Source organism: Triticum urartu, chromosome 6A, assembly GCF_056163025.1.
Source record: "Triticum urartu cultivar PI428250 chromosome 6A, HENAU_Tu73, whole genome shotgun sequence".
In the NCBI taxonomy this organism is placed as follows: domain Eukaryota; kingdom Viridiplantae; phylum Streptophyta; class Magnoliopsida; order Poales; family Poaceae; genus Triticum; species Triticum urartu.
The window spans coordinates 21,186,723-21,205,288 of record NC_141878.1 but is presented as its reverse complement, the minus strand read 5'-3'; the positions used below and the strand labels follow the sequence as shown (position 1 = coordinate 21,205,288).

Genomic DNA, 18,566 nt, shown 5'->3' with positions numbered 1-18,566 from the left:
ACCCCTCTCCTCTGTATGTTTGTGTATTCCGGAGTGCTTATTTCCATCGGATTGGTGTGTGTGTACTTGCTTCTGTAGTCCTGTATACTAGTATATGTACAGTGAGGATTGTGCCTCTAGTACTGTATACTACTCCCTCCGTCCGAAAAATCTTGTCCCCGGAATGGATGTATCTAGCACCAAGTTAGTGCTAGATACATCCATTTGAGGAAAAAGCTCGGAGGGAGTAGTAGATACAACACTAAAGTTTATACAGTATTGCAGTTGTGGCATCTAGTGGTACGTAACTCCCAATATTTACAATATGGAGCACCATTTTTTATTACATTGCAGCAATAACTCATATGCTACATGTTAATGTACCAATTGAAGCCAGAAAAAAATAACTTAATCTGTCCATGTGGGTACTGGGTACCACAGGAACTAAGAAGCCAAAAAAGACTGTTGTGAGATAAGTCACATATTTGTATGGAGCAACAGCTTTCAAGACAGCTTGTGAGACTTCACAATTCAAAAACTTATGACAGTGAGAGAGAAGAACATGAAAGACAAACCTGGTGTTTAAACAAGCAATTCAGGCTCAAAGTTACAACCACCCTAACTAACATCGGTCATGGGCGAAATGATCCCAAATCATTCCACCACGCTCCTTTCAAACAGCATTGCATTCTTTGGTTGTTCTGAGATCAACAAAATCCAGAGTATGATTAAACACAGTAACTAATAGTTTCATTTTGAACCTTCAGAAGCTGCTACCTAACAAAAGTCTAAAACAATCAAGTAGAGCAAGAAACAGAGATATCCTCCTCACAAACTTGTTTATTTTGTTCTTTCTTTCTTAACAAATGTATCATCCTGACAATGACAAAAAATTCTAAGACCATCATAGTACTCCGAATTACAGAACTTATGATTGAATCTTTGAAGTCAGGTCATTATCAAGGGTAGCTTATATTATAACTGAATCTTTGTAGTCAGGTCATTATCAGGAGGAGCTGCAAGACATGATCGTGACTCATGAGGGTACAGTCGTAGAGTTCATTTATCCAGAGCTGACACAGAGTGCACTAACTAAGGGTACGCCACAATTGGCTGTCAAGGAGGAAGAGGAGTCAGTACACATGAATGACAGACAACACAGAGAGCACAACCCCTCAGAGAAAAGACACAGTTCCGTGTCATGTGCAACTTAGCCATAGGGAATCTGTATTAGTATAAATTTTATTTTTGCACAAAAGTATTACTACTTAATACTCCTGATAAAGCATAAAGGACTTGGACACATGTTTAATCCCTGAAGAAAAAGAAACTGCATGTATGTTTGTTCAATTTCACAACTCCCAGGATTACGGATATGTGAGTTTGCATCTGAAGCTATCACGTCATCGAAGCGAAATCAGTTGGCAGGTTTCGTTAGTACTATATAGTAGTATTCGTTGATTTCCGTTGCAGCACCATCAGTGTATTCGATACATACATAGACAGCACATCTGGAAAAGGATGATGTGTTGCCTGTTGCTCTGGTGATAAGTGAAGCCAAAACAGGACACTGGAGTTGTCGCATTGTTACATACATATACACCGAATTAAAGAAGAGATCGACAGAGAGCAAATAATATAAAGTAACAAAGATGTAAAGTGAACCACCATTCTTATTGATGACATTGATCTTTATACATGGGGAAGAGGCGCATGTGGAAAGGCGTCTGAGGAACCCTCTTCTATTGTTGCCAAAAGGCAACTGCCCGATGGTTCCTATTAAGCAGGGATTAACCCGCTAATTAACACTAGTTAATTAATCCTAACAATTTCCTTGGACCCAGGCGGTGTCCAGAAATGCATACTTCCCTGGCAAGAATGATCCGGCTCATGCTGGGTCAAGGGGAAGATGAAGTCAGTTCACCATGCTTTTGGTTTCCTCTAATATCCCGATGAACCAATTGAATGAAAATCTAAGTAATTTTCCTTTCTAGCTAGCCAAAAGGTAGTCATCTCTGAATCAATCGCTGGGATGCCTTGACTTATGTATAGTTGTGGGGATAGATCATGCAACTAAGCTCCTTCACATCTTTATCGGCACGCCAAGACATGGCAACTTTGTGACCATATATGCACGCAACGTGCATGTGCAGCTTGCAAAGAAATTCCAAATTGACAGGTTCTAGACTTGTGGCGATTGGGAGTCGGATTTTATCAATGCAGGGTCGATATGTTCCTAGTTTCCACCTGTCTTTGATAGCATTTTTCAGAATTTCAAACATTGTCACCATGTGGAGCAGAAAGTTGTGAGAGCCTAATCATAATTCAGACAATTTTAATAGCTAGATTTTATGATTTATCCCTTCCAGCGTCGCCTCTATGTGTGACGGGGAGGGCGACCTAGCCTCCAGCGCCGCTCCTCCCCTCCACTCCTCCTCCTCCTCCTCCTCCTTCCTTGTCGCTGCCAGAGGGTGGGGCTAGGAGAAGCCTCGTTCGCCGCCACCGCATGCAGGGAAGCTGGCACGGGCCGGCCATCCCGGCTCTAGCCATGGAGTTCTAGCAGGAAGCCGCGGTGCGGCCTCGCATCGGTGTAGATCATGGCGTGTGGGTGTGGTGGCGGTGTGACAGACAGGTTGCGCATTGGTGGTGCTCGTCCTGTGTGGTGGTGGCGGTCAGCCTAAGCCAAGTTCTGGTTAAAGCGGGTTGCAGGCGGGTGCCTCCACCTTTGTAGCTAGTTGACGGAGGTGGCGGCGCAGCAGTGGGGGTTTCGGCCTCCCCTCCTCTACTGGTGCAGCTATGTAGCAGCGACTCTTCGGGATTGGAGGCAAGAGCAACCCATCCTAGACGTCGACGTGGGCTGGAGGTGTGATTGCAACAGGGATTGCGGATGCCAAAGCTTCCTTGCCCAGTTCTAGCCGGCAGGGGCGCCAAGCATGCCAAGGTTCCTGCTTCGATGTGGAAGGGTGGGGGCGTTCTGCCTCGGCGGTGTCCGTATGTTGTAACAGCGGTGTAGGAGTGGACTTGGACGCGGGGGCCCTGGCCATGGTGGTGGGAGTCGCGTTGTTCGCGGCCTCCGGCCACGACTCAGGTGTTGTCTAGTGACCATGGTCGTGTGGGCGGCATGGTAATCATGGTGCAACGTTTGATGGTGGTGGTGCCGCCGGTCGTTCCACATTTTGAGTTGTTCATGGTGGTGTTGCTGTTCTCGGTGCCTTTGTACCCAGCCCTGAATTTATGCGTGTGTTGTGGTGGCATGTGTTTGTATCAATTTATATGATGGTTGTTGTTTTATATATATAAACCGAGGTGAAAGTATTTTTTTTCTTGTTTGTGTACACCTCTTTCTGTTTTATCTTTTTTTGAACATCTTTTACCCTTCTATTACTCAATAAGCCAATCTGCTACGTGTGCTCCCTACTATATTTTCTTCCATCAAACCAACAAACCAACCCGCGGCTGGTGTGATTTGGTCAGGCAATGGAGATTCAGAAGACATATGTGGTCTCTACAACAAAATAGAGCGTGTGATGGATATGAAGTAAACAAAGATAGGAGATGAAGTAGAGTAAGAACTAACTGTGAGCCTATGCATTTGTAGTGGCTCCATGTCACTTTTGATCGGTTTTGCCCGGCTCCAGCAAAGGATGGACGATGACGGCGGCGCGTCTTCAGCTCACTTCAGTACTTGTAATCGTCGCTAGATTGTATACGGATCTAGATGTAACTTTTATTATTTCTGATGTTTGTTATACTGTCATGATTGAAAATGAATAAATCGGAAGTTTTTCCGCTAAAACAAATGCAGTCATAGTGGATCCATGTCCATTTTGATCTCCGCTTGGGGGCTGGAGCAAATTCACCCTAGCAGTGTAGGCGGAGACGTATAGCGGATCCTCAATCTACATGCGCATTAACTACGTCGATAAAATCATGTTGATGGAGCATCCACCTTAAGAGCATCTACAGCGGAGCTCCTCAATCCCGCCTCATACGCCCGGGCGGGCTGCCCGGTCACTATCCGGTCATGTTTTTTTACCTACACGGGCCCCTTAAATGGGCCTCAAACGCCTGGGCTGAACAACACCCCCATATCCAGCCCAAATATGGAGGCGCCCGGGCACGCCCGCTACTCAGACCCGACAGCCCGGCCCCACCCCAAATTGCACCAAATCGACCAAACCCTTCCTCCTTTTTCCACCGCCCTCCAACCTTACCCGCGCACGGACCCTCCCCTTGCTCCCAATCCGCACCACCGGTCCCGATACACAGCCGGAGATATCATCCAGCCCGACCCACACTGCTGTGACGAAGACGCAGTCCGCCTCGTCCGTCGATGCGGTCAACTAGTCGACCGCGACTTGCAAGGCGGAGAACGTCGCCCGGAAGTTGCAGCGACGCCAGCAGCGAGATAGGGAGGCGGTGGCGTCAAAGGAAGGTTCAGACGTGGTGGAGCAACTGTCTCCTCTGCCACGCCCAAATCCCCGCACCCCTTCCCTCCCAGCGTCGGCGCGGTTTACGCTGTCCGGCCCCATTGGGACAGAGGATGACGCGACCGCCGGCTGGGCCATTCCGGAGAGCTTTCCACCCAAGAAGATGCCGGCTGTGGACGTGTATGACTCGTCGCAGCTCATCCGGGCATGGATGAGCACTGGCACACGGGCTGCCCTCGACATGTTCGACAGAATGACCGTACAAGACTCAGTGTGTTTTCCTTGCTCTTGTACGATTATATTTTAGCATAGAGCACTAGTTCATTTCGCACATGATGAATGCTTGCAAACCACAAACATTTAGGACACGACCTTATCCAACATGATCAATGACAATGAAGATCCGACTGAAATGGACTATGAGTTGGAGGCCACTACCGCATTTGAAGTTGGGACAACATCCGATCCCAATCCGAGCAAGAAGAAGGGAAAGACGAAGACGCCAAAGGGAAGAGGTCCGCCATTCTCAAGATTTGAGGACATTTTGTTGGTGAAAGCTTGGTTGGCCAGAACGATGGATCCAATATCCGGCACTGAGCAAAAGGGGAACACCTATTGGACAAAGATTTGGAAGGAGTATCACAAGCAAAAGGGGTATGTGACCTGCATCCAATCATGTCCGCCCGCAATGTGGTATCTCTTCAACACCGTTGGGGATCATTCAAGAGGAAGTGAACAAGTACGTCGGCTATTACTCACAAGTGACCAAACAACCTTAAAGTGGGATGGGAGTCGCAACTCTCGTAAGCTCGATTGCCTCATCTTGTCGTCCATTGCATATGCTTTTTTGTTTGCATTCTCGTAGACATACATATGTTGTTTGCTAGATGGTTGTGGCGGCCACTTTATATCACAAGGTGGAGAAGAAGCCATTTACTTTTAGCCATTGTTGGGTCCTATTGAATGGCAAGCCGAAGTGGAGTAACTTGTCGGCGAGCTCAAGACCGGCATGAAGAGAATGATGGCTCAAGCTCGAACCAATCAATTGGGTTGGTCGATGAAGACGACGATGTTGTCGTGACGAATGGAAAAGCCACGGTGCTGAAGGATAACCGTCAAGTCATGGGAAACAAGTGGGAGAAGGCCCGTGTCACCCGTGATGCCGTGGCTACCAAAATTTCGTCCACTTGGACGGGCATTTTTTCGTTGAGGGAGAAAAAGAAAGAGGAGAGGTACAAGCTCATGTTGGATGCGCAAAAGGAAAGGATGAAGTGGGACCGGAAGAGGGCAGAGAAGGAGCTCAAAATTGAAAGGAAGAAGATCGAGTTGGAGAAGCAACACGCGGCGATCAAATGGGAACTCGAGAAGGCCAAGACATTTGGCGACATAAAGCTTGAGAAGGAGAGGTTGCAACTTGCACGAGGCACGGAAGATGCGAGGATGATATTGATGGACGAGACCCTCTTGGATGAGAAAGCGAAGTAGTGGCTTGCGGACAAGAAGATGAAGATGAATGACCATAGGAAGTATGAGGAGGCGAGGGCGGCTGTGGCCTTTGAGATGGATGACAGCTAGTTCAGATTTGAGGATCCGGATTTGAGATATGTGGATGCGCTGTGCAATATATGAGGGGCCGACGGGGCTGTCCGCGGGCATATAGTGGCCCGGATTTGCCAAGTCCAGTTGTAGATGCTCTAAGGCCCTTGTTGTTTGGGCTTAGGCTTCAGCTTTTGCTACTTCTAGCCCCCTAAAAGCCGAGCCAAACAGCTATTTCCTACGATGGTGCTTCTGAGAACACTATTAGAAAACAGGGCTTCGGTCCAGGCCTGAAAAGTCCATTAATCACGGTTCACTCATGAACCGGGACCAATGGGTTCATAGGAACAGTTGTTTTTCTCCCGTTGCAATAGTTTTAAATAAAGCGGCAACATTAACTCAATAAAAAAACGAAGGTGACGTGCGCTAGCTGCGTGCCCCATCCAAGTAGTTTTCTTTTCTTTATATATACTGAACGGCTGAGAAGGTAATTAGGCAGATCGATCGCCCTAAGCTGCTGGAACGCAACAGATCACGGCGAAAGCGATCATGACAACGACTTCGTCCATGGAGGACCTGACGCGGCTTCTACCTCACGACGCGCTCGCCGAATTCCTCTGCCGCCTCGGGTCGCCGCGCTGCATCGCCGCGTCACGCTGCGTCTGCAAGGCATGGCGCGACGTCATCGACGCCCATCGCCTACTGCGAGCGGAACTCCTTCCAATCTCGCTGGCCGGCATCTTCACCGTCATGGGCAGCGATAACTCAGGCATTCACAAATACTTCTCACCCGTTTCTTCCCTGACCATTACCCCCTTCGACTACCTAACCACCGACAACGCCGAATGTCTGACGATCGTGCAACACTGCAATGGTCTCCTCCTGCTTGGCTATGAGGAGACGAGGGTGCTTAATCCAGCCACACGTCAGTGGGCGTGTTTGCCTCCTCCCCCGCCCATGTTCACGCCTGGCATGGAGGATGCCGATTGGCATTTGGAGTCAGGCATGGACAATCATCTTCAGTATCTTGTCTTTGACCCGACAGTGTCGCCGGACTATGAGGTTTTCTCGATAAAATATGTTCCTTGGTATCCCTCCCCTGATGACATCCATTTGGCGTCTCATGAAATCCAAGAACGAGAATGGCCACCGTCGAAATTTGTTTTCCACATCTATTCATCGAGGACAAAGCAGTGTGAGGAGAAGACATTCCTTCGGGGAGGCGAGGCTGCAGGAAAGATTGGCTATATGTTACAGACAATGCAAACGACCCAACGTTATGCGGCATACTGGCAGGGATCTCTTTACGTGTGTCAGCATGAACTTCTTATGAGGCACAACATATTAACTCACACCTTGTTAAGCTATAAACATAATTTGATTATGTGTTTGATGTACCACTAATAGAGCAATTGTTTGATTTTTGCAGAATAAACTTGTCAAATGGCATACCAAGCGATTGACCTGCCAAAAGGTTGTAATGTAGGACTTTTTGATAACTTTTATATAGGAAAATCTGAGAAAGGAGTTTATTGTAGCTTGCTGTATGGATTTGATGGGTTACATTACGGATATGATGGCTACGGGCTCCAGGTTTGGTTTCTTGATGAATCATGTTGTCAAGCGAAGTGGATGTTGAAGCGTGACATCAACCTTAAACCTCTATTGGCAGACTTTCCATGGAAGAATGATAATAGGCCCTGGACCTTTCAATATGGTAATGTCTACGATGATCAAGATGGCATGCGAAAAGCATGGATGATGAGGAATTTGATTGGAGTTTTGACTACTATGAACCACAAGATAGTGGATATACCCCCTTTAGATATGCTATTTCTCTGCTTGGATTTCATCCTAACGAAGAGGTCGTCTTCTTCCATACACCCTCTAAAAGAGTAGTGGCCTATGATTTTGAATGCTCCAAGATTGAAGACCTGGGGTACTTCCCCCCAGAAAGGCACCATGAAATACGCATGTCTTTTCCATACACACCATGTCAGACCGGTGACCTATCAAACAACTAGTTTAATGATACTATGAGAATTAATTAGCATATGTACTTCTTGTTGTTGGTTTTGTTAGGCTTTAATTAGTTTCCTTAATTAATTATGTAATCCTCCCTATGTAATGTTGTGTGCGGTTGATTTGGCAACCGTCACGATGCTCCCACGATTGTATAACCATCCCCGACGGTTGCTCCCGAAACGCTGCCTCCTATGTCGGTTTGTAGAGGCGACGTTTCACCTTGTATAAATAGTTGATTGTCAATGGAATAAAGTATACAGTTCGATTCATTTGCTTCTCTCTCGATCGCTCTCAAATTCTACTTCGAACATGTTATCAGCACTGCCTCTGCCGAGAGCGACAGAGGAGAGGAACTGAGAAGGAACGAACAAGGAAAAGGTGAGATGCCTCGCCTACCGATGTTCCTTCGCCGCCTGCTGCGGAACGACGGCCGTCGCCGCCGCTTCGTAGCACACCACCAGCGGCACGGTTTTGGTGAACGCCGGCGTTTCGACGGTCGGCGGTACGGGCTAGGCCACTTCATTGGCCGCCGCCACGGCACCGGAGGCTACCGTGCGCACAGCCACGGTACGCCGGCCCGGCACAGGCCGCGCCACCACCGGCGTTTTGGTGCTCTGCGCATGGGTGGGTTATCTGCCCCTTGCACGAGTACGGCTCCGCCGCCGGCGTGGACGCTGTTGGGCAGTCGCCCACATCCGTTTTCGGTTTTGGCTCGACCAGCGCCGCGGTCGCCGACGCCAACGCCATGGCGCCGCGCCTTCTGCCTCAGACCCCTGCGGTTGTTGAGATTGAAGGCGACGCCCTCGCCCACGTATCCACGCCGACCAGGGCCTCCATGTTCACCTTCGGCTCCGGCATGAGGAGCATGACGAGCGCCCTGGCCGCGCCTCCGTCTTCGCCGCGCGCCGATGCCGATGTGCTCCGCCTGTCGTCCCCAACTCCGGACACGCCACCTCCTTCACCGCACGCAGGCGCTCGCCGCCGCCTTTTGGCCATCGGCCTCCCGCTAGCCAGCCCGCCAGCAGAATCGCCAACAAGCAGCCGCGGCCACCGCGCTGGCACCTAGAGCCTGGCCGCCGGGCTCGCGAATGGAGCCTCCAACGGCGTCGCCCCGGAGACCCTGCTCCCTGGTGGATCCCCGACGAGGAAGAGGGCGGCCGGAACACTGCTCGCCGCTAGTGAGCTCTGCTGTAGTGGTACTGGAGGAAGTCACATGGTGGTCTCCGCTGTTTCGGTGGAGGATTTGGGGATCGAGAGACTACTTGTTTCCTCTCTCTCCTTATCTCATTGACTCACCGGACAGACTGCATACGTGCCATGTGCATGCGGCACACCAGCAGACTTTGATGTCTATTTAACTAGCAACTTACTTTATTGCTTCGTCAGTACTAGTTCAGCTTATTAGTCTGTTAACAGTAGTTCTAGCAGTAATTTACTTCCCGTTGTAGACACTGTTGATTACAGTACAAGTCTTTCAGTACTATGTGTATCACTGAAAATGTGTGATGTAATATATTTCCGTGTGTGCACATGTTGAGATTTATTACATTCACCGTTTGCAATTGAGATTTTAAATCTCTTGCAAATTTACAATGCAGAATTCAAAGTGATTTCCTCAAATTGATGTTTTGGGATCATGAGGTAGAGTGTAGATTTATCTACACCTACTGTTTACGCATACATTTTGTCATTTTGACATTATGATTGCCAATGTGCTCTCCCATGCATTTTAATTAAGTTATGACATAAGGCATTCAAAGTGTGAGTATTTTATACTCCGCTAATACGGCTAGATCTACTCCAAAATTTCTTTTGGAGATTATCTAAAACATGCCATACTTAACAATTTGAGATCCACACTAAGGTTTCAAGCCAACTTCTTGAAATTTCCTTTGATTTTGCAAAGTTCATTACAACACTAACCATGATGGTCTTTAGTTTACTGACTGTAAATTAATTATCTTTGGTTTACCCATAGAGGTAACATATGGCTGTAGAGTTTGAGGCATTCGCCCTCAATGGCAACCACCGCCCTATCTGGACCATGGACATCTTGATTGCTCTTGTGTCTCGCGGGATAATGTGTGCAATCTTGGATTCACCTCTGGTCAGGATAACAACACTAACAGAAAAATTGTGTCTTATATATCATAAGGCATTAGATTCAGATCTCAGCATCTGGTTATTCTATATCAGCAATTCCTGGGATACAATGAATCTCAAGGGCAAAGGTTTGAATCTTACTTCAACCTTCAATCCGACATCACCAGCTGTGACGAGACCCTATGGGCACGGAGAATGTGATGGTTGATATGCCTCAACCGACATGTTTGGAGACTATGAATAGTCTTTCAATCTCCTGAGTGGTCAATATAATTAATGTCCATTTACGATGTTGTGACAACAACATAAGTATTGTTGTCATCATATATTGTATATCACAATATACTGTATCAGCACTTTGATACAAATATATTTGTATGTATTCTATATATTTGACAGTGATTTTCATATTGAGAATCTTCATGTCTATATATAGATTTCTATGGGAATCAATCCGATGTAAAATGATATGTGCCTTGTGGACATATGCACCACAAACTCTATACTCAGGGAAGTCCAGTGTTTCCACTCTCATTGAGAGAAACAAGATATTTTAAAATCGCTAGATGCGATGAGGTATTTGTTGGCTCAACTCGAGTCATATTTACTATCCCTGTGGGTACTCGAGTAACGTTGGGATGCTTCATTGCTTCCCAAGTTTAACTCGTACCCTAAGCTATAGAGATATTCGTCAAAATGGTTTCCATAGCGAAACTTATGCTGACAAGAAAGAGAAATACATTCTCTTTACATATGCAACAAATATGGCAAGCGCATTCTCTATGTATCATCTGGATTGTACTACACATACTACAAAACCCGTAGCACATGTTGCACCCAAGATAGTTTTCCAAAATGTCTTGTACATGAAAAACTTGGCATACTCACCTTGGTCATCGAGACATTGGGTTGAAACCGAAACTATCAGCAATTCCAATAGTTTATGATTACTATGATGCTAAATTCTAACACCATTTGGATTTTATGTGCACTACAAGTGACACAGGGAAGCTAATTTTAAGGCTCGCACACCTTAAAGTCTACGCTGAACCACTCAGACTCCTTGAATGCATCAAGTCGAGGTAAGTGACTCTTCCCAAACCATTGAGTAGACTATTCAGGTATTCCATGGTTCTCAAAGACATATCTACATGATGGTCTTAAGTGTGTGCTTTATTCACACAAAACCATTGGCTCATTATCCTGACATCGATTTCAAGCAAATCGAATGGATAATATTGCAGAATTCTCCTTGAGTGCCTTCTCTATGGCCCTAGATTGAAGTTTAGCAATTTGTCCTAATGTCTAGACTGAAAATGGTTTGGTAGAATCCCATCCAAAGAATTGAGCTCATTGCATGATCTTTACTTTGAAATTGCAACTTACCAACTTTACGTTGGAGTCATGTAGTTTTACATGCTCATGACCAAACTGCATAATATTATTCCCCTCTGTCTTTGATACGTGGAAATCTATCAAGTATTTCCTATCTGCGGTAATTCGGTTGCATACCGATATCACCACCCAGCATACATCATTGGTCCCTCAACATATAGTTGGGATCTATGTGAGGAATAACTGTATTACCATCAATACCTCAAGCCCCTCACATGGGGAGTTATTCAAGGCCATTATGTTGATTCAATGAGGAACATTTCCAGGCATTAGGGGGAGAATTCAAGTACCATAAAGAATGCCAGGAAATTAGTGGAATGTTCAACACATTTCTGCCTCAGATCCACGTACTCAAAGATCTGAACCATGCGTTCAGAAGATTTGCAGTACATTGCAAATAACCTGCCAGATTCATTTACTGACTATAAAGGTCTTACACAATCCTACAATCCTGCAAAAGTACGCCTGAAAGAGTGGAGGTACCAACAAAATCCACTCCACTCCCCGTTCAAAGCAACAGGGGGAGATGTATGGCAGAAGTACATCAGGATTCAGCTTCTCGCAAGCAAGGATATCAAGGCCTGTGAATCAGTAAATGCAAGTCAACTTCACGTTGGCAGACACCTAATGGGTAGTATACACCCAGTGGATGGGAAACCTCCACAAACCCAGGTCATAGTGCACACAATGACCGGGTCATCGGAATACCTGACTCAGCCGCATTGGGAAATCGCGAGCAGTCACCATGGGTAACGATATTTCCATCAACTCTATATTGACATATAGATTTTGGAGAAACATATAACCAAAAGTCTACAATTGTCGACATACATTTCTCAACTAGATTGCAAAACCTTTCAAATGATTCAGATCCAAAGACCATGGCCATGGCAAAGTGTGAACAACACTCGAACTGAACTCAAGCAAAGGGTATAATCTAGATAGAAATGATCTTGCTCAATAATGGGAAGGTATTCATAAGCAATACCTACACCAGTTTTCTTCTGGAAACGGAATTGAGAACAACGAGGTGGTGAAACAAAGAGCAAGTATTGTAGCATAAGGGTTCACGCAGATACCTAACTATTCTCCAGAGGTGGAATCTCTTTCCGATAACTTATATCACTGGCAGTACAAAATCATCTATCTCTGCAGTTGATAGATGTAGTGATTACATATCCATGTGGATCACTAGATTCAGACATATAGGATTGATTCCCGATGGAATCTCAATTCTGAATCGAAATACAAAATGCAACATACATTGTGTAAAAACAGTAAGTCACCATACGACTTATTGTTGTCAGTACAACTGACGTAGTGAGATCCTTATACACAAGGATTACTCCTACAATGATGATTATCCATGTTTGTGAGTCTGCAATGATGACACATGTAATCATCTAAATGACGGAGTTTAAAATGAAGGATTTGGGTAAACCAAAATACCGCTCGTTACTACAAACTAAGCACCTTCATTCATACATTATGGTATACTATGTTGTCTATATCCATAATATATATATTGGAGAAATTCATTGTGGACAAATCTTATCCATCAATAACTCTCATGGTAGTTCATTCTCTAGACGTAGAGAAAGATCTATTTAGACCAAGAGATGATGGAAATGAGATATTGTGACTCAATGTTCCATAATGCCATTGGATCCACCAAACACAATTGGTTGGTACTCAAGAATATCTTTCGATATCTCCAAGGCATGAAACATCTTGTCCTGGTTTTTCAGTTTCACAGAAATGTGAACACCGATATCACTGGATACATCGATCAGATCCCCACAATGTCAGATCGTAGACAAGCTTAGTGTTCCTACTAGATGTGGTAGCCCTCTCATGAAGAGTCTTCGAAACAGACCTCATGGCTACATCCACCAACCATTATCTCAATGATAATGTTTCTTGTGTTGCCCGGATGCAAAGAGGTTACATAATAAGCAATATCACTATATTGCATATCTTGCAAGTCAAATCATGTGATTGATTTGTTCATCGGGTCTCTACCAACTTCTATGTTCCAGAAATGTGTTCATGGAATTGGTAGGTGATGACTTCAAATTTTGCAAGAATTAGGGGGGGTATCTTCCTGAATTGTTACTGTTCAATGCATCACATTATACTCTTTTTCCCTTCATGAGTTTACTTTACAGGTTCTCATAAAGGTTTTTAATGAGGTAATATCAACATAAGATCATATGTCATACTTTCTGTTTTCCCCATCGGGGTTTTTAGGGAAGTATACACGACATATTTATTGCCCTCTAAATTCTATGGATATACTTCATATCGAGTTAACAGAGGCAATAATCATTATATGTTGGATCATTTTCTTCTTATTTTCCCATAGGGTTTGAAGGAGTTTTACCAACATATCCTACACTACTCCTCATATTTTTCCCACAGGGTTTTTGGAGGAGACTATTCCAAGGATGTTCAATCGCAAGTACAAGGAAGGATTAGGGAAGTGTTAGGATTTAATTAGTTTCCTTAATTAATTATGTAATCCTCCCTATGTAATGTTGTGTGCGTTTGATTTGGCAACCGTCACGACGCTCCCACGATTGTATAACCGTCCCCGACGGTTGCTCCCGAAACGCTGCCTCCTATGTCGGTTTGTAGAGGCGACGTTTCACCTTGTATAAATAGTTGATTGTCAATGGAATAAAGTACACAGTTCGATTCATTTGCTTCTCTCTCGATCGCTCTCAAATTCTACTTCGAACAGGTTTATATACACGAGAACAATTGATTTTTACTTATTGTAAAATGTGAGAACAAATGATGGTTTTGCCACAACATTGTTGCCTACATTTCAACAGAAACGAACTTGATTAATTTCCAGCGCAGGACCTCGTACAGGGACCCATCTACACGCATATCTAAATCTCCTCCTTTCGGAAGCACTACCATCAATTGGGATAGAAGTTTGTATCATATATGTAAAGAGTTTGTTTATTTTCTTTTGGGTTTAAGGGTTTTAAGGCTGTGAAAAAATTGGTGAAATTTGGACATTCGAGGAGCTCGTTGCAAAAAAGACAAATTCCATGTATTTGAGAAACATTTGAAAAAAAAACACTCCACGGAGCTGATTTTATCTTTTTTGCCAGGAACTCCTGGAATGCCCAAACGTCCCGAAGTTTTACACGGACATCACGAACTTGAGCATCCTGCACGCCAAAAAAACAGATATTTCCGGAATTTTTCTGCTATTTGTTTTATTTTACTATTCACCGTTGCAAATAAGCCCGGACACCGTTTTGAATTATCGAAAGAAAGAGTAATACACTTATGATAGATATATAAATGAGTTAAAAAGGTATTTGGGCGCCCATAATCTCAAAAGGTAGCTAATTCTCGGCCACCCTTCTTCAATTCAAATCGTCTGTGGATGCCACTAGCAAGAGCCTGCAACGTAATTCAGTAATTATTCCTCATTAGCAACCTGATACCTTCCACCCTCTTAAGGAAATAACCTAAAACCTCCAACCCTTTCATGGGATGCAACTCCAGCCTGAAGCATGAGAGATTAGAAAATAGAGATACTTTCCATTCATAAACCCACAAGATCGCAGATGGCTGTATGAACCTTCATAAACATATACAGGGCACATGTACATTCGTTAAGACATTCTGGGACGCAACTGATTAATGAAGGATTGACAATTGCATTCCTTATTTTCCTAACGGGCACTCACCTTCATGAACCCACGGGATCTAAAATGCTTGCAGAACCAGCCGTGGCTAAGGATTCAACAACAACGCTGCCTAGCAAAAATCAAAAATTCATAAACAAAGTTCTTTCTTCCATCAAAAGATACATGGTAAAAGAATAAATAAATAAAAAGTAATGAGTCTGAAGGAAACAAGAAAATGCATTGACTTGGTTATATCCAAGCAAGAATATGTGAAAGTAAAAAAATCACAAAATTCTATTCATAGTCCTTCCTTGTCAAGAAAAGGCAATTGGAATGTTGTCAATTTCAGAGTTAAAACAATCAACAGAGGTCATACTTCACAAAAGGTAATATTGTGAAGTAGTGCAGCTAGTCAAATAAAGTTAATCCAGAGATAGTTTTAAAAACATCTGATTTTAGAGGCTAAATGCAGAGGAGTTGTTAGAGACACGAGAGGCAAATCAAACGACAAAGAATGAAATTAACACAGGAGACACGGCATTTTTATATGGAAAACCCCTCCAACACGAAGGAGAAAAAACCACGGGCGCCAGCCAGCGAACTTCACTATATCGGAAGAGGTTACAGACAACGGAGAATTACAACTGATCAACTTATTCCCTACCGCGACTTACAATGGATATATATAGTAGAGATTACTAGTGGCGGAGGACAAATTTTTTAAGGTAGGGCGAACTCTTAGCATACGCTCGGCACTCCTGTCACGAGCGCTCACCTCCATGAACCCACATGATCTAAAATGCTTGCAGTACTAGTCACGACTAAGGATTCAACAGCAACCTTGTCTAGCAAAAAGCCAAAATCATAGATAGAGTTCTTTCTTCCATAAAAAATACATGGTAAAAGACCAAATAAATGTGAAGAAATGAGTTTCAATGAAACAAGAAAATGCTTTGACTTTGTTATCCAAGCAAGAATATGTGAAAGTAAAAATAAAAGGGTATCAGAAAATCCTAGTCATAGTCCTTGTCAAGAAAAGGCAATTGGAATGTTGCCAATTCCAGAGTTAAAACAATCAACAAAGGTCATACGAAACAAAAGGTAACATTGTGAGGTAGTGCAGCTAGTGAAATAAAGTTAATTCAGAGATACTTTCTAAAACATCTGATTTAGAGGCTAATGCAGAGGATTAATATCTAAGTTGGCTAGCTTAGACAAGCAGAGGACACAATTATGTGTTTTCATATTCTTAGAGCAACTCAGACATCCTTCGGGAAGGGGAGGCTGCCGGGAACATTGGCTATATGTTAGATGTTCCACCAACAGCCCAGAACTATGCCGCGTACTGGCGGGGAGCACTTTATGTCTACCAGCATGAATTTCTTATGAAGTAAGCACGTCCGGTGATTAAATTGCTAGCTTAATTTTGTTATGGGTTTCATTCACGGCTAATAGAACAATTGCTTGATTTCTGCAGAATAAACTTGTCAAATAGCAAGTACCAACTGATTGGCCTGCCGGAAGGTTGTGATCCAGATTTTGAAAACTTTTATATAGGAAGATCAGAGAACGGAGTTTATTGTGGTTTCCTTTATAAATTTGATGGCTTAGGTTATGGATATGATGGCTATGGACTTAAGGTTTGCTTACTCGATGAATCCTGCAGCCACATGAAGTGGGTGCTGAAGCATGACATCAACCTCAAGCCTCTCTTGGCAGATTTTCCATTGAATTACGATAATAGACCCTGGACCTTGGAATATGGCAATGTCAATGATCACGATGACATCAGCAAAGCACCAATGAAAGAGGAATTTGATTGGAGTTTCGGCTGCTATAAGCCACATGATGCTGGATATATCCCCCGTCGATATGCCCTTTCTCTACTTGGATTTCACCCTAACCAGGAGGTCATCTTCTTTCATACACCCTCTAAAAGAGTAGTGGCCTATCATTTTGATTGCTCCAATATTGAAGACCTGGGGTGCTTCCCCACGGAAAGTCCCTACGATATAAGCATGTCTTTTCCATACACACCATGTCAGACCGGTGAACTATCAGACAACTAGTTTAATGATACTATGAAATTTAATCAGCATATTCAGTTCTTGTTGTTTAGTTTATATACGAGAACAATTGATTTTTATTATAGTAAAACTTTGAGAACGAATGATGGTTTTGCTAGAACATTGTTGCTTACATCTCATACAGGGACCTGTCTACATGCATGTCTAAATTTAACCATCAACCTCCCTCCTCGGTTCTGAGGCACTACCATCGATACAGATAGAAGTTTGTATCATATATGTAAATAGTTTGTTTATTTTCTTTTGGTTTTAAGGGTTTTGGAAATTTTGTTTTTTGTCATCCATATAGTTTTACAGTGCAAAGAAGTTTTATCTTTGAATTTGTTCTTGTCATCCATATAACTTTCCGGTTTTGTGTTTGTTTTTGTTTATTACGCATGGCACTAGTTGGTAGCATTCGCCGTTGTGCATTTATCCTCCATACGCAATCACTTATTTGCTTCTTCTTCCTCAAATCACTCTATCCATGGCATCTCCTGCTCCACGCAGAGATGCCGCACACCGTCGTCTTTTTGTTGTTGCCATCGTTGGGCCAACCTCTCCCTCGTCTCAGAGTAAGGCTATGTTCGCTGCAAGCTGGAACCAGGGCCATGCCGCGACCACGGTTCCGCCATGATTTTTTTTTTTGCTGCATAATTTTTTTGCTGGGACCACTTTAGATTTTTGCTGGAACCAGCTTTCGTTTTTGCTGCAAATTAAGAGCATGGTGGTGCCTTCATCACATGATTTTTTGCTACATCAATTTTTTTTTGCTGGAACCACTCTTGATTTTTCCTGGAACAAGCGCTCGACTTTGCTACAATGCTAGGATGGTGCTGGAGTGGCGATGGACGGTGGCTGCCATGTGTTTTGCTGCATCGATTTTTTTGCTGGAACCAGCAATTATTTTTGCTACATCCGGCCACCAGGGAAGCTACAACGGTTTAACATTTTTGCTACAACGGCGATGACGATCGGCACTGGCCAGATTTTTTGCTGGAACCGATACACTTCTTTGCTACAACTGGCTGACCTTTTTCCTGCTACTGGCAACCTGAGGGAGATTACAGTTTTTTTGCGAGCTCGCCATCAGAGGTGCTGCGGCCGACGCATGCCGGGGATGCAGCCGCCACGACCGGAGCTATGACGTAATGGGGAGCTGCAATTACAGGGACACACTCCTGCATACACGAAGCAGGCCAGAAACAAAGGAGATGACGACGGCCAGGGGAGGCGACCGGCGGTGAGGGCGGCGTGGGCGGCTATAGGAGAGAGACCCTGGCGGTGCTTCTAGACTAGCACATCGCTTGTCCCTGGCGGCGCGATGGGACGGTTACACAAAGAAAAAAGGGTTAATTAGGGGTGGAAGGACGAGGATC

The 18,566-nt window shown here is 44.3% G+C and overlaps 1 protein-coding gene and 1 pseudogene across 1 annotated transcript; both read left to right on the top strand.

The window, feature by feature from the left end:
* Positions 1-6,512: 6,512 nt before the first annotated feature.
* LOC147963378 (uncharacterized) lies at positions 6,513-7,969 on the top strand (annotated as a pseudogene).
* A 3,865-nt stretch (positions 7,970-11,834) lies between these two features.
* Positions 11,835-18,090, top strand: LOC147963377 (uncharacterized). The gene is made up of 3 exons (XM_087529557.1): positions 11,835-12,059; positions 16,375-16,511; positions 16,599-18,090. The coding sequence occupies exons 1-3, from the start codon at positions 11,835-11,837 to the stop codon at positions 17,188-17,190; spliced, it is 954 nt and encodes a 317-aa protein (XP_087385683.1). The 3' UTR covers positions 17,191-18,090.
* Positions 18,091-18,566: the final 476 nt, after the last annotated feature.

Coding starts and splice junctions, on each gene's coding strand:
- LOC147963377 (XM_087529557.1), top strand. CDS start 11,835: ATGCGTTCAGAAGATTTGCAGTACATTGCAAATAACCTGCCAGATTCA. Junction 12,060..16,374: donor ATATCAAGGCCTGTGAATCA/GTAAATGCAAGT, acceptor TCATATTCTTAG/AGCAACTCAGACATCCTTCG. Junction 16,512..16,598: donor CAGCATGAATTTCTTATGAA/GTAAGCACGTCC, acceptor TGATTTCTGCAG/AATAAACTTGTCAAATAGCA.